This window comes from Chaetodon trifascialis, chromosome 13, assembly GCF_039877785.1.
Source record: "Chaetodon trifascialis isolate fChaTrf1 chromosome 13, fChaTrf1.hap1, whole genome shotgun sequence".
In the NCBI taxonomy this organism is placed as follows: domain Eukaryota; kingdom Metazoa; phylum Chordata; class Actinopteri; order Chaetodontiformes; family Chaetodontidae; genus Chaetodon; species Chaetodon trifascialis.
Window position 1 is genome coordinate 8,571,366 of NC_092068.1, and position 14,939 is coordinate 8,586,304.

At 42.6% G+C, this 14,939-nt stretch overlaps 2 protein-coding genes across 2 annotated transcripts; both read right to left on the reverse strand.

The window, feature by feature from the left end:
- Window positions 1–186: 186 nt before the first annotated feature.
- LOC139341358 (androgen-dependent TFPI-regulating protein) lies at window positions 187–2,327 on the reverse strand. The gene is made up of 6 exons (XM_070977858.1): window positions 2,042–2,327; window positions 1,803–1,928; window positions 1,616–1,717; window positions 1,406–1,521; window positions 717–868; window positions 187–614 (listed from the first exon to the last, which is right to left on the reverse strand). Exons 1-6 carry the CDS (start codon window positions 2,192–2,194, stop codon window positions 580–582), a joined length of 684 nt encoding a protein of 227 aa, XP_070833959.1. The 5' UTR covers window positions 2,195–2,327; the 3' UTR covers window positions 187–579.
- A 1,464-nt stretch (window positions 2,328–3,791) lies between these two features.
- On the reverse strand, window positions 3,792–12,925 carry fam83ha (family with sequence similarity 83 member Ha). Its single transcript, XM_070978254.1, has 7 exons — window positions 12,751–12,925; window positions 11,377–11,828; window positions 11,095–11,259; window positions 9,900–10,024; window positions 6,737–9,753; window positions 5,532–6,697; window positions 3,792–5,443 (listed from the first exon to the last, which is right to left on the reverse strand). The coding sequence occupies exons 2-7, from the start codon at window positions 11,818–11,820 to the stop codon at window positions 5,432–5,434; spliced, it is 4,929 nt and encodes a 1,642-aa protein (XP_070834355.1). The 5' UTR covers window positions 11,821–11,828; window positions 12,751–12,925; the 3' UTR covers window positions 3,792–5,431.
- Between the last annotated feature and the right edge of the window lie 2,014 nt (window positions 12,926–14,939).

The following is a 14,939-nucleotide window of genomic DNA, read 5'->3' on the forward strand; positions in this document are numbered from 1 at the left end:
TTTTAACGAGGAAATGCATAAAATGAAAATAGAGTAATAGGATGATGTGCTGTTGTTATCGGGGTGCTTTGTTTATTAAGCTTGTATGAAGTTGAAATTGCATTATTCAAGTGCTGTGCAATCTTAAATTCCCCTTTTGCTCAGCAGTATAACTGAACTCAAACATTTACATCAGCAACATGTGTGTTACACAATTCAGCAGTTGTGGCCGGTTTCAGTGGCTGCAGTGAGGCTTTTGCTAAACAGACGGCTACAATCAGGGGCGTGACAGTATCAGCAGCAGCATAAGAGGAGAAGAATCATGCAGGCAGTAAGTTTATGTGTATTGTGCTTTATAGAGGGTTTGCTAACTTTAGCTAAACATTAGTCATCTTACGTCAGTGGTCACACCAGACCAAAAAGGGCCGTAGACACAAAACCCCAGAGTGCATACAATTCAGCAATAGTGTGTTTTAATGCTTATAATTTCAAAGTTTCCTTTTGTAAGAGGAAGAATGTGTTGGCTCTTCTTTGAAAAGTTACACAGTCTCGGCTTTAAGGGATTACAGTTCGGCTTTTGTATGTAGCAGAGAGGTTCAGTTACTTTCCTTGGGTCATTTTTTTCATGTCCTTACCTAAAGGAGACAAGAGAGAGGGCAGTAGACAGACAAAGACAGGGATTAGAGTGAATACACCACTCTTCATGTATCTGCAGTTGTGAAGTTATTGTCTCTTACTCCAGACATGGCTGTTGAGCTTGTCCCCTAGCATGTAGAGCAATGTCACCACTGACATGTTGAAAAAGAAGAAGCCCACCAGACCAGCAGTGTTGAAGTGGCCCAGAAGGGGATACACCCAAATCCCAACTGACAAGTACACCCATACAATCCTGTGGAACATGTTCAGAGAGAAAGAAAAGAAACGATCGGTATCAGCGTCTATCAGATCTATCAGATCATCTTGTACTGTCTTGTCTCTTGCAAATATTCAGTGGTTTGGACTGTTTGACACTGAGGGCACAGATTGTGAGATTGTTATGGAAAAACTCTCGTGCAGCATATGCATGGTTTGTACCATTACATACATGAGGATCTGTAGGTGGCTTTATAGTACGTGAGCCAGAACTATTGGAGGTTCAAAGGAGGTTTTTACCCTCAAGCTGTTTCCATTATGGACCAATAAACACTGTTGCACTGGACTAGTGTAGACTGGTAACAGTAAGAACACTGTGCTACACATTTAAACTCTGCTGTGCTTTCAACTACATTAAAATGTATGAAAGATTCATTTAGCCTCAAATTTAGGATATCAAATCAAGAATAACTGAATTGCTTTAACATGCTGTGATATTTGTGTGTTAACTATGCACTATTAAACTTCGGAGCTGCTTCTCCATGACTCTACTGTGTATGATGACTACACTTACCAAAACAAGTAAGACAAGCCCACGACTCCCAATGCTGCCAGCGCATTTTTCCTCTGTGGGTAGATGTGAGGCTGCACCAGCACCTCTCCAAGTAACACAGGAAGGACAAACGTGTGCTGAGAAAGTAGTGCAGGAATAACACATTAGGTGTGATGGTTTGTTACAGGAGAATCAAGCTTATTCAAATGCTGAGAATGTAGATTTACAGACCATAGCGTGGTTAATCCAGGGGGGGAAGAAGGTGTCAATAGTCGCTGGGTAGACTAGTTCTCTGTCATAGGCAAAGATCCCCCAGAAAAGGAGAACAACAAACTAAGACATTGAAAAACAGAGAAAAAAGAGTTAATGTGGAGAGCAATTCTTATTTTAAGATTATTTTTAAAAACCTGCTTCTCACCATGCCCACAGGGAAGGCAAAGACAGAGAAGAGAAGGTCTTTACATTTGATCAGAACGCTCTCTGACTTTTTCCCAGGTTGTAGGTCATTCACCGCTGCCAGACCGAAGAATGTCATCTGTAACAACTAAAATATCAAAAAGCAGCATTATTGTTTTCCAATATCCTTTTTCATATCTGCAATACATAGATATTGAGCACTCATGTATTACTGATACATGATATGGCTAACGTACTCACCAAATTCAAAAAAGTAAGGTACTTCCAGGGTCCTCCATAAACAAAGATTCCTGGTGGTAACTCCTCTCCATCCTTAGCAGCGAGACACTTCACAATGAAAGCATACCAGCTGAATACTGCGATGTGGTACACTCTCCTCAGGGTTAAGTCCATTCTAATGAAAACTTGCAGCGATCCCCAACAAACAGCAAAAATAAACTAAACACTAGCAACAACTGAGTTTTCCCTTCAAACTGGAGGTACTTCAGGCACCGAGGGTTCTTTAAAGATTAGTATAATTCAGCAAGAGCTTATGAAGACATCTGCAAGCGGCGGAGGCAGAGCGACTCTTGCAAACAAGAGGCCCACTGTTTTTTTATGAAGCACATGGAATCAACGCACTGCAACATGTGACAAGTTCATTCACAGTGAATCGGTAATCGGTTTCATAGCGTTTTGCAAGAAAAGTCCCTCCATGTTAATTAAGTAAATCAGTTCAAGTTAAGCAAGACACATCTTTCGAAAAACAGTTGATCCTATTTTGTTACACTTATTACAGCATCTTTGACCAACACACTAAATTCCAGCTGGCATCAGGTATGCTGCTTGGTAGATGACCTTGACCTCCACTCTCTGTGGAGAGACAGAGAGTGGAGGTCAAGGTCAAAGTTTCAACGTGAAAACTAGACAGTACCATATTTTGTTCATTGCAATATAAATTAGGCAATTAGGTAGAAATGCAGCCCTGACACACACGGATGCACACACATACACAAACAAAAAATAATTCTTCATTATTCTGCTTGGGAGATCACAGCCTTCAAGAGCTAATGTGAGCTCTATCAAGTTAATGATAGAACGTAACAGTGTTTGAAGGTCAAAATAGCCTCAACTTTCTAAATGTGTCATGTTATTTAAGACTGGAAGTCTGCTGCAGGGTAGCAGCCTTGGAAAGCTGTAATGCTCATGTCAGAAAACAGCTGTCTGACAGATGAAACACACAGTTTTGCATGTCTTGGGTCTTCATTGGTGCCAAGCCAAAAAAAAAAAAAAAAAAAAAAATTGATTTAGTGCTCTAATGACATTTACATGGAGTGACCAGTGCTTGGCCCGAGGGTGGTGCTAGAGGACAAGTCATTGTGGTGAGACCGTCATGAGGTTTGGAGGCTTGGGAATCACAGGACACAGGATTAAGTAAATTAAAAAAAAAGTAATTTAATAACACCGTGACATGTTGCCCAAGATGTTATCAACATATGGATGATTCAATAATATGTAGTTTTTGCAGTCAACTACAATCCATCACAAAATGTTTGTATTAAGCTATCCATTATTATACATTTTATTCATACATTAAGTATATGTCATCCTTTATTGATCATCATAGGGAAATTCACTTTGTGCATTAAATGCATAGTAAGCAGTGGAGCAGTGGGCAGCATCCAGGCAACATCTCCACTCACTGAAAGCATACTGACATGTCACAGTGGGAAAAGCACAAGTAATAAAATGTTAACTGATTCCATTTAGTGGATTCAGTTTCAGTGTCCCGGTGTTGCCCATGCTGGCTCACTGTCACGGCTTAGTGGTTGAAAAGATTATTGTCAGCAAACACCACTGCTTTTCCCACAAATTAAAATATCTGTGATGAAGTGTCAATACATATGTGTGAATTATGCATTTTTCCCAATGCAATGAACTGAACCACTTCAGCTTCTCTCTGCAACTTCCTTTGGCAACATCAGGCACACACATAAGAAAACATATTTTTAATACATTTTATTTACAACTGGCAAGTGTTGCTGTATCATAAATCCATTATAAAAGCTGAACATTCAGAGCAAAATTCCACATACTGTTGGGTAAATTATTTGCAGTTTCAGAATTTCTTGTTTCTGTGTACAGGTGTGACAAGTTCTGATTCACAAAGGCAGATTTTCAGAGACAATTAAAGGGTCAGTTCGAGCAAATTACAAACCAAATAACCCCATATTTTGTCACTCACCCCTTTAACCATGCAAGTAGCATTGGCTTTGCATGGCCAAAATTAATGTTTAAACACTCACAAATTGTCTAAATAAAATAAAAAATATTTGAGGGATGCCCTGCAATCGGCTGGCAACCGGTTCAGGGTGTACCCCGCCTCTCGCCCATTGTAGCTGGGATAGGCTCCAGCCCCCCCGCAACCCCAAAAGGGATAGGCGGTATAGATAATGGATGGATGGATATTTGAGGGATTTAGGTAATTTGGGTGAACTGACCCTTTAAGGCAACCAGGTGCAACCTGAAAAACTCCTCCTGGATAAAGTTCAACAGAAAGAAGAAACAAAAAATTTGACATATTACATGGCGTAACATGATTTACACATTTATATTGTAGATGCATCGTGTTTCACCTGCAATTCCGTTTTAATCTTAGATTTATTCACCATTTCAATTCCATGTTTCATTCAGATTCCAAAGATGTAAAGCTACAAGTTATTTCCACCACAACAAAAAGTCATGCAAGGATATGAATTTATATTAGCACGTGTTTCACAAACACATGGAATTATCCAAAACGTTGTTTACCATGATTATGAAATACTACAGTATAAACCACAGTATATTACAGCTTTGCGACCTCAGCCTACTTGATATAATCTATTACACTTTAACATCACATTTTGTCTTAAAACCAGTGAATATAAATCAACTGTCTGTCAGCGCTGTACGAAAAGGCAAGGACAGATCTCATCATAGAAACAACCTGCTGCAAACATTGCACTTTACCCATGCAGTCAGTAAAAATATATTTGATCACAAACATAAAGTCTCATGCCTAGTCCACAAGTCCAAAATATAGCTTTTCCCATGCGTTCTGGCATTTCATTCACACACAAACATAGTTTTAGGTCACTGAAAATGGACCTTTTTTGGAAAACCCCTTTCAGGGTGAAGATATTCAGAAACTGCAACAGTGAATATGGTCAAAATAGTGCTGGTGTTAACCTTGCTAACAGGTCTTTTTGCATGCTTCCACATAAATATACAGTTACTCTTCCACTTTCACTGAAGAACGGAGGCATCAGAGTGTGCAACGGAGGTCACTGCTACATAATCCAACACTCACATGCCACAGACCTGTGTCAGTTTTGGAGGAGACCTAGTTGGATCACTACTAGCAGGTAGCCTTCCGGTAATAGCATTTTTCAGGCTTCTGATTGGCATCAGGTTTCTTTTCCTTTGTATTATAAGTACATTTACCCTTTTCACCCTGCTTCTTTGTCGCATATCATGCCTTGCTTGCGGTAAACCGGTGAAAGCCCATTTGGTCAGAAAGTGTCTTGGTCATAACTTCAGCTTTGATTTTGCTGTTCTTTACACGTACTGGATGCGCTGTTAATCCTCTCAGCTTTCTTTGGATCCCATTTAAGGTGCCATCTGTGAAAGAAATGCACAAAATGTACAGTGGCAGGAAAAATGTACTTTTAAATAGGTAACAGTAACAATGGTGCTAATGCGTTCTTACCTCAAATCGACTGTAGACTTTCCTCTCCTTCCTCATGCTTTGGATCTTCTCCAGCAGCTTCTCGCGCTCCTGACTTGACTTTTGCTGCCCTCTGCTGAATGATCTCATCCCTCTTTCCTTCTCCCTTTTGGCATTTTTGTCAGCTTCATCTTCTTTCTCATCATCGGTGACGGGCTCTTTGGTAGCCTCATTCCTGCTTTGGCTTTGTGCAGAAATTTGCTCCAGAAGCAGCTTTGTGTCATCTCTGAGGTTGCTGCTTGAGAGTACGTTGGCTGTTGATGAGAGGTAGCGAGACTGGTTAGATTTTGGCTGCTTCGACTGTGGTGATGGAGGAACTGCTTCCTCTGATGTGATCACTAGCACCTGGGAGCAGTTATTTTGCTTTTCTTGGTCATTTGTTTTCTCACTGCAGACAGATTCCTGTGTATTAGTTGTATGAACCTTATTTGTGGTCTCAGTATCATCAGTTTTTTTCTCACCAGGGTCAGGCGTTTCTGGTTCTTGGCTTACTTCTTTCCGACTGTCCATATCACTATTTCCAGCAGGCACCGGTGGCTCTGAGGGGTGTGTTTCAGAAGACACAGATTCAGGTGTTTTGCATGGCAGATCAGGCTCTATGGGGGTGTTTGAGGTAGGCTCAGTTGGACTACAAGTTTCTGTTGAAGGGAGCATCGAATCTGTTGTAACCTGCTGTGGAAGAGAGTCATTATCCGAGGAGCTGTGCAATGCAGACAATGTTTTTTCAGCCTCGGGGGACAAAACTGATCCAACTGAGTCAGTTAGAGTAGCACATGATAGTGTTTCAGAAGGGCTGGGGGTGACAGGTTGTATCAAGTTAAGTTCAGAGGGAGGGGCCACTTTCATTGGTGCATCTTGAAGATATGCAGTTGTTTCTGACTGGGAAGCATTAGGAGTTACGTCTGGATGAACAGGAGAGCTTGTCTCTACTAAAGAATGTTCAGGTGGAGGGTGTGCTGGGGAGGGAGTAGGAATAATAATGTCATTTTGATTAGATCGGGATTTACTTTCCTGATCAGCTACATTAGGCAAACATGATTCAGGCGATAGGGGGCTAAGGCTAGGAGATAAGCTATCAGCTTGGACATCCTTTGATGATCCAAGAACCTCAGATTCCTCTCCAACAACTTGTGGAACAGTTTGGTTTTCTGATTTGGGAACATCTTTTTCTAAAGGTGTAGGAGCACTAGGAGCACAAGATTCTTCAGAGTCTGTCTTTGCTGTGGACTGTAATGAGGATGTGTTTGGCTCTGAACCAGCAGCACATGTGTCTCTAGAAATGTCAGATTCCTCATGTCCAGATTCAGCTGCTGAAAAGGTCTCAGATGACGTCAACTGGGAAACAGAATCTAGAGCTTGGGGAGGCTCAGATTTTGTTTGGCTGATGGAAGAAGTCGCAGATTTTTGTGAAGGTTCCACGACTGATTGGGCTAAGGGGCCGACCGTTCCCTGTGCATTTGGGGGTGATATTGGGGAAATTAGGGTTGAGCTTGAGTGATCTGTAGTAACATCAGAAGATATGGTCTCTGCTGGAGAAGAAGGAGGAGTAGAGATAGAGGGTGAAGGGTTTGGATGGATCTGTGAACCACAATCTGGCACAGCGTGATCAGCGGAAGAGCTTTGTGTTGATGGCTTAGAAGAGCTGAACTCTGACCCAGCGTGTTGTTCAGATAGCGGTGGAGAAGAGGAGATGCTGGATTCTACCTGCACTGATTCAGGATTCGGGATGTCAGAATACAATGCAGATGCAGGAGATGTTGGTACCTCCACTGAACTGGTAGTGAGTGACCTAGACTCCTTTGAGGTAGAATCAAGGCACAGATTTTCACTTTCATCAGTACCTTGTGCAAGAGAAGGGATATTAGGAGGAGTAGCATTTGTGGGTGTAGGTGGATGACTGGGGCTACTCTTGTCTACTGTTGGATTTGACAGCTTTGGTTCTTCTGATGGTTTGCTCTGAGGTGCTTCTGGTCCTGCTGAAACAGTCAGAGTTGCAGCTGGTTGGCTATTCTTCAGCTCAATCTTCTCTGAATCAGCTGAAACTCTGCTTTGTTCTTTTTTAGACCTTTGGCTGGTATTGGGATCATTCTCGACCCGACTGTCCACATTGTCAGTCTTATCACTGACATCTAAAGATGGACTGACTGACTTGCATGCTTCTGTGGATGCTGCTTTCCCTTCATTCTCTGCAGTAGCATTTTTTTCTGAATCCTCAGACGCTGCAGTGTCAGCCATCTTTTCTGCAGTTTCTTGTGGTACAGGTCCCTCCTTTCTAACAGTAGCACTGTTTTTTAGTTCAGTTAGTGGTTTCATTGGAGCCTTCTCTTTGCTCTTTTCAGCTTCTGCAGCCATAGCAGCTTTGCGTTTGGCTGCCAGTTCTTTGAAAAACATTAGCCTTGCATCAGGATCATTCATATCCACATACAATGGACTGGTGAGCAAAGGTTTGGGTGGTTTTATAGGTTGATCGGTTTTGGCCAGCTCAGCATCAGAAGGCTTGGATTGGGGCAATGATGGTGAAGAATCTGCTTTCTCTCCAACTGGCAGTTTTAATGACTCTTGTAGATCCTTTGAGTTTTCATCCGTTGATGAATCCTTACCATCCACTTTACCATTTCCACCGTCTGGTTTGGGTGAATCTGTGGCAGAATTATCAAAAGTGGCTGACTTCATGTAACGGGTCAAATCAAAGGGTCCTCTTGATCTCCTTTGTCCCAAACCCTGAGAAACAAAAGGTTGTTTTGTCTGTTCAGCCTCATTTTTGTCTTTGTCCTCATCCTGTTGGCCTGAAGCAGTTTTAGGATCTTGAGAAGTATGCTGCTGGTCCAGAGAGCTGAATATCAGAGAGGATCTTAACCTAGAGCTCCTCTGTACTGCTGCATTGTATTTCCTTCGGAACGACTCCTCCCTATGAACAACAGCAGTTTTTGGTTCCTTTGGCTCTGCCTCCTCTGTCTTTTCTCCTTCAGCTATGGATGATGAGTCTGAAGGTGTCGGGGTTGTTTTAGTGTCCACTGCCACAGCTGTAGGTTCATCAGGCAATTTCTTCGTCTGCTCTTGTGCAGCGGTTTTGGTATAAATTGTCAACTGACTTGCCCTGGGCATTGCAGGAACCTTAAACTCTCTGACATTGGGGATTTTAGGGACTGATAGATCTATGCCTGGTGTTGTTTGCTGTGTGAGGTTAGAGGGCTCTTCAAAAGCATCTGCAGCATTAGGCGGTGCTAACGGCAGGCCTTCATCTCCTGGATTGTCATATGCACTGAGGTATGAGCTAATCCTCCAGTCTCTTAGCCCCCGTTTCACCACAGGATCCTTGCGGTCAGTGTTAGGTTCCAGGAAAAACGACTTCTGCTCAGTAGGAGCAGTGGGGGTGGGAGATCTTTGACAGGCATATGGCTGGCCTAAACTCAATCTTCTAGGTTGAGATGAACTAAAAGGCAAATCTGCCACAGGTGGTAATTTATCTGAGCCCTGGTCAAAGTCTACATTTCTGGTCGATGATAAATAGTTAAGCACTGGGTCAAAGTTGTCAGGTGGTTCCATCTCTGGTGGTAAGCCAGATTCAGAATACTGATCTGCTAAAAGATAGTCTTGGTTCCAGAACTTGTCGTAGGCACTGTAATCTGCTTCTTTTCCTGGGTCGTGTCCTGGATAAGGCTGGTGCCCCCTGTGAAACTGCCTTCCCTGGTTGTCAGGCTCTGGCATTCCCTGTTGTGGCAGGAATGGGTAAGAGTATCTACCATGAACGCCTTCAGCATAACTGTGACGTTTGAAGGCAGGACTTTCCATCATGGGCATCCTGGAAGCACCCTGCTCCAACGACAGATCCATGCGTGATTGCTGGAATGGAAACTTACTGTACACATCTGCAGGGTCGTGCACAGTTTCCTTCTTTTTTAGGGGCATCATTCTCCAATCGATATCCATACGTTCATCACATGAATGTCTCGCCCATTCCTCTGAATGAGCAGTGTCCATTGGTCGAAATTTCCTTGGTTCTCTGTACAGTGAAATTCTTTCACTCGGGTACAGCTTCTTTTGTAAAACGCTATAATCTTCCATTGGAGCAAGCACATTTTCAATCATCAGTGGTTGGGACTGAGCAAACAGGATACGAAACTCTTCGTCAAAGGTCGCTACAAGCTGTCCCAGGAAAAGGTGTGCCATGCAGCGATGGAGCTTCTCAAAAGACCACATGAAGCTGGATAAAGACATGACAGTAAGTAGGATTAGAAGCACAGGATATAAACTGAATACAATATTAAAAACACAAACGAATCATTCAAATCCTTGTGTGGTGTAATACGTAGAGGTGTGGCTTTCTGTGGCAGTTTTAAACAGGCTCACCTGTAGTTTCCACTCAGCACAGCCCTGCAGTCTGTCAACAAGAAGGAATCCATCATCTGACCTTTGAAGGACTTCCCTGAGCGGCAGTGATATGTGATGCCAGACACGGTTCTCACCCGCAAAAACTGCAAGACACACATCAAATCACCCAAAAATGAATATTAAGCTAAAGTAGTGTCCCGGTGTTTTAATTGCAATCCAAACTAGGTGGCAGCATTGCATTAGTATTACCACTCTGCACATGAGGACATAGAAAATGGCTACATTTCAAGTTCCCTTTTTACAGTAATGACTGGATTTCTACCAATGGGAAAAGATTTTACAATCCGTGTGAGATTTGTTCATACGGCTTATTTTCATCTGAGCATAAAAAAACAAACATGACAGAGGGAACTGAACATTACAAAGGACAACACGGCATAGTGTTACACAAGAGGCATGGAGGGCACATACAGTAAAAGCAAACAGGTAACATTCAGCATATAAAGCGAATGACAAGACACAGCAACACACCATAAAAAACATCATAGGCAGCCTAGAAGCTTGACAGAATTACTCCTGATATGGAAAATGTAAGCTTAACATTGTTGGACAGGGCAAGATGCGAGAGCTAATTATGAACAGCTCTCTCACATCAGTTTGAAGTGGATGACAGCCAGTGATGTTCATAATGAGAAGGCTGTTTTCTATATCTGTATGAGGAGTCACTTCTAGCAAAAGCTGGACTTGAGCTTTTTATACAAGCTCTATCAATACGGAAGGAGAAAGACTGTGAACCCATGTAATGACTATATTTAGCATGTGAAGGATAAGCCCCTGAAAATGTTTCCTGTTAGAGGTGGAAACACAGGATTTGCTGTGAAAACTGTCCAGACATCTACATTTTTGGTTTCACATATTTGCCTTAATTTGTAAACAATGTTGACTTTCAATGTTGATTTAATGCAAAAAAATCACAAGTTCAACCTTCATTTGACATTCTAAACATCAGACTTATGAAAAATTGAAAGTTATTTGGAATCTAATGGTACCATGTATTTGATATAACGCCTTGCTATTTTTGAACGTGGACATACAATTTCCCAATGTGTGCTTTGTGTAGCTTGTATGTCAAGTGTGTTAGTCTGTCTCTAACACAACTTGATTACAATGTCTGTACCAAAATGCAATATTTTCTAAAGGAATATGTACTCACTTGAATGCTCTGTAGATTGACTCTGCAGTTGGACACCATGTTGAGGAAGTGATGGGCGTTCTGCTCGTCTAGAAGGACGTAGACGGCAACATTCCTCATGGCAGCGTTGAGAATATCTTGAAAAATGTCAACATCGGTAAACATGTTCATCACAATAGCAATCACCTGTGAAGATAAAAGATGCAAACAAGAACCGTGTAAAAACAACACTGTCAGGACAAAGACACTCCAAAGACAAGTTTCCATTGAAACCTCGTCCCATAAAGAAAGTGAAACATGCACCTGATGAGCATTCTTGATAAGTCGTCGGGCCTGCTCCTTGATACTCGGCATGTCAGGTTCGGGGGGGTTGACCAGAGTGGTGACCTCTGTGGGCCCAATTAAGTGATGCAGTTGAGGCCAGCCAAGGTCCAAACCTGGTGCGTCCAGGTCAGAGTGAATCGGCCAGTAAGTGTCTGAGGAGCCATCTCCGCCGGTCTCTAGAAAACGCTGTTCAGGGTGGCTGCTCTGCTGAGGGACCTGAACAGACTCCTGAATGTACTGAATCTCAGGTGAGGACAGGAAGTCCACCACATCTGCTTTTTGAAGGAACTGATAGTATCCATCCAAGTCCTCCTCAACCAGTGCGTCAATAGCCAAACGGTACTCTTCCCGATAGTGAGGAGGGAGGTAGTTGGGGTGCAGGGGGTTATCCCCTGCAGAGGAACACTGAGAGCGACGTGCCATGATGTAGTCTAAAGAGAAGGCGACGGTGAAAGGAGACGTGGTGAATTTACATCTGTACTAGCATCACAAAGTAACATAACAAGAACAGCAACTGCAAAATGTACATAGGAAACTATTTCCAAGCACTAATGCTGCCTCCGGCATCTTAACTTTAAATATCTGTGTTTTTTCTATGTCTTAACAGATACACAGAGCAATTATTTGGTGACATAATCACATCATGCTGAGCACGCTAATGATGACAAGCAGTACGTGATTAGAAACTCATCAAATATAACAGCGAAGTTATTACTTTGTGTGTTCAAAGAGTTTTGTCGGATGTAGCCCACAGCAGTGACACAAAGTTAGTTGGACGGACTATTTCAAATGTGATACTGCATCCATTTGCCACATTATGACATAATATCATGATACTTTTTCCAACCATGTCACCCAGACCTACAGCTCAACACTGACTCGAAGGGTTCAAGTCTTTCTGCTCACATCTGTAGCTCGTACAGCAGAGACCCAGCTGTGATCCTCTGAAAGCAGTGAAAGCACAGTGAATGAGGGGAGATGGAATCCGACCACAGGACAGTGGGTTCAGGGTGCGGCTTCTCCCTGTGGCCACAAACCCAAAGTCTCCATTTGCAAGTTCATGTGAAGGCGCTTAAAAGAGAAGTACCGAGAGGAAACATCCCTATTCGAACAAAACACCCACTACCGCGACAATAAATCACCCATTAAAAGACTGCTAAGCACCGTTAAGAGCTGAAAGTCCAATCCAGACTTTGTCCACAAACCTTTGTTCCCCCTCTGAGACCGAGACAACATGTCAGAAAGCTTCTCCACAGCCAGGCAACACTAGCACAAGTCAGCGCACGCTCGCCATATGTTAAACTTCGTACCCTAAACCCGTAAAGGAGCGTCCAGGCCTTAGAGAAAACTCACCCCGCTGACATGAACTCGTCAAGCTGTTCGTCGGTTAAACTTTAAGCCACCCATCTCGCTTTCTTCTCCATGTTGTTTCTTCGCGGCTGCGTCGCTCCTCTGGTACAGGTGGGACTTGTCGAAAGTTGTGTTACATTGCTCTTTTTTCCCCGTCACCCAGCTCAACCAGTTTACTGTCACGCTTGAGGCATGTCGGCGAGTGTGTTACACAGAGAGAGGGAGAGACTGCTGTCGACCGCCCTCGCCCCGCCTCGTCTCCAGGTCCTCTGCTGGTTCACTGCTGCTCGTGAGGCTCCATGATGAACTCCTGAACTCCACACAGCTCTTATCTGTCTGCTGCTGACCGAGCAGCTGTCAGCCGGTACCGAGCTTTGCTGCTCCTTACATATAGCTTCATCCTTTTTGATCAAAGTATAGAAAGATGGAATATGGAGCTATTGCCTAAAGGATTGCGCTTTGTAATGGAGCAGCCTATAAAGCTTTCATAAACGTTATGAACTATTGACTTTATGAATGGTTAATAAATTATTTACTCGTGTTTTGAGCAGTTATCAGCTATCAATAACAATAAAAGCTTGGGTTGCCAGGTTTAGAAAAAACATAAATAGAGCCACTGGATTACCAACAGGTTATATGCGGCTATTGGCCCAGGGCCCCGGGGCCCCGGGGCCTGAGGCTCCAATTATGTGACAAAGATGCTATTACCTGAAAATTTGTGCAGTAATATGCACATCTAAAGCACAGTGTAAACTAAGATAAGGTAATTATTTTAAGCCCTTGTAGTCAGTTTATATTTACTTACATGGCACATGTTCCTGAATAAAGTTTTGCTTTGTCAAATTACTAACTTCTGCATATTGTATACAGAACAACCACTGGGCAGTAAGCAGGAGCACATGGCTCGCTTTTGCCCAGGGGCCACATCGTAAATTCATCCAGTGCTGCTTAAATGATGACTTCTGACACTATGAAGAAAAGGGGTGGCGCCTAATTATAGGTATTAAGAACTAAGACCTAATCATAATTATATTTGCTGGAGGAAGATAAATAGCTACAAATTACTAAATTTAATTCTTAAAGGCTATTATAGGATTTTGCTTGGCTATTATAGCATTGGAGATGAAATAGTAAATGGAGTTAAAGGAAAAGGTGAAAACAGGCTAGGCCTACGTATTACCATTTAAACTGGATGAGTCTCTTGAGTTTTGCTTATTTAATATTTAATTACACAGCCATTAAGTGATGACACCATAGGGCCCATATACTCAGACCTGTAAAACATTTTGAATTAAAAGACTAGTATGTTGTTACGTAACAGAACAGCAATAAAGATGGCAATTATATCAGACAATGTAGTGAAGAGTATATTATGACTTTTGTCTCACTTAATTGCTTGGATGGAAAGAAGGGATTTAATTGGTAAACCTCAAACCTCTTAACATAATGAGTGAGGATGGGTGAGGATGATCATTATAAAGTCTACCCTGCCATCCTTGTTTGAAGGTGTAGCAGGTAACACAAACAAAACAGCGGAGCAGCAGAAGGCAACTGGGACAAAGCCTCAAAGCCTGTGCAGAAGGCTTCTTCTGCCAACACTGTATCAAAGTGCATTCTTTTGTTTCTTTACATGGTTCATTAACAATCTCTCTTGCCCCATTTGCAATAATGGCCACAGGCTGAAATGATATTACCTCACCAGACAGGCTGCGATATATCTGTGGTTTCATAAGAGCACTCATGTGGAAACCTGGCTTTGAAGTTGGAGGAAGGTCATCTGTATTTCCAAGATAGGACCTTGTAGCATATGTTTTTTTAAACCGTGAAAGGAGAGAGAGAGAGAGAGAGAGAGAGAGAGAGAGAGAGAGGGAGGGGGAGAGAGGGAGGGAGAGGCTGAATACAGTGATTTCCCTTTAATGGTCGTTCCAGACTAAAACCTGAAATAGCCTTGTCAGGATGAAATCTGATGTAACTAAAGTAGAGGAAGTGATGTAAACATAGTTGCTCAAGTGAAGACTTGAAGACAATCCTCCATTGTTTCCCTCAGGCACCACCCAAGGCACACAGAGGAGCAGCAGGAATAGAAACGTCCAAGTGAATATTCACTGAGATAGTTGCTACACAACATACCACAGGACAGCATTCACCGCTGCAATCTTTTAACCCCTGTAACTCTCAGCTAAATATGCACG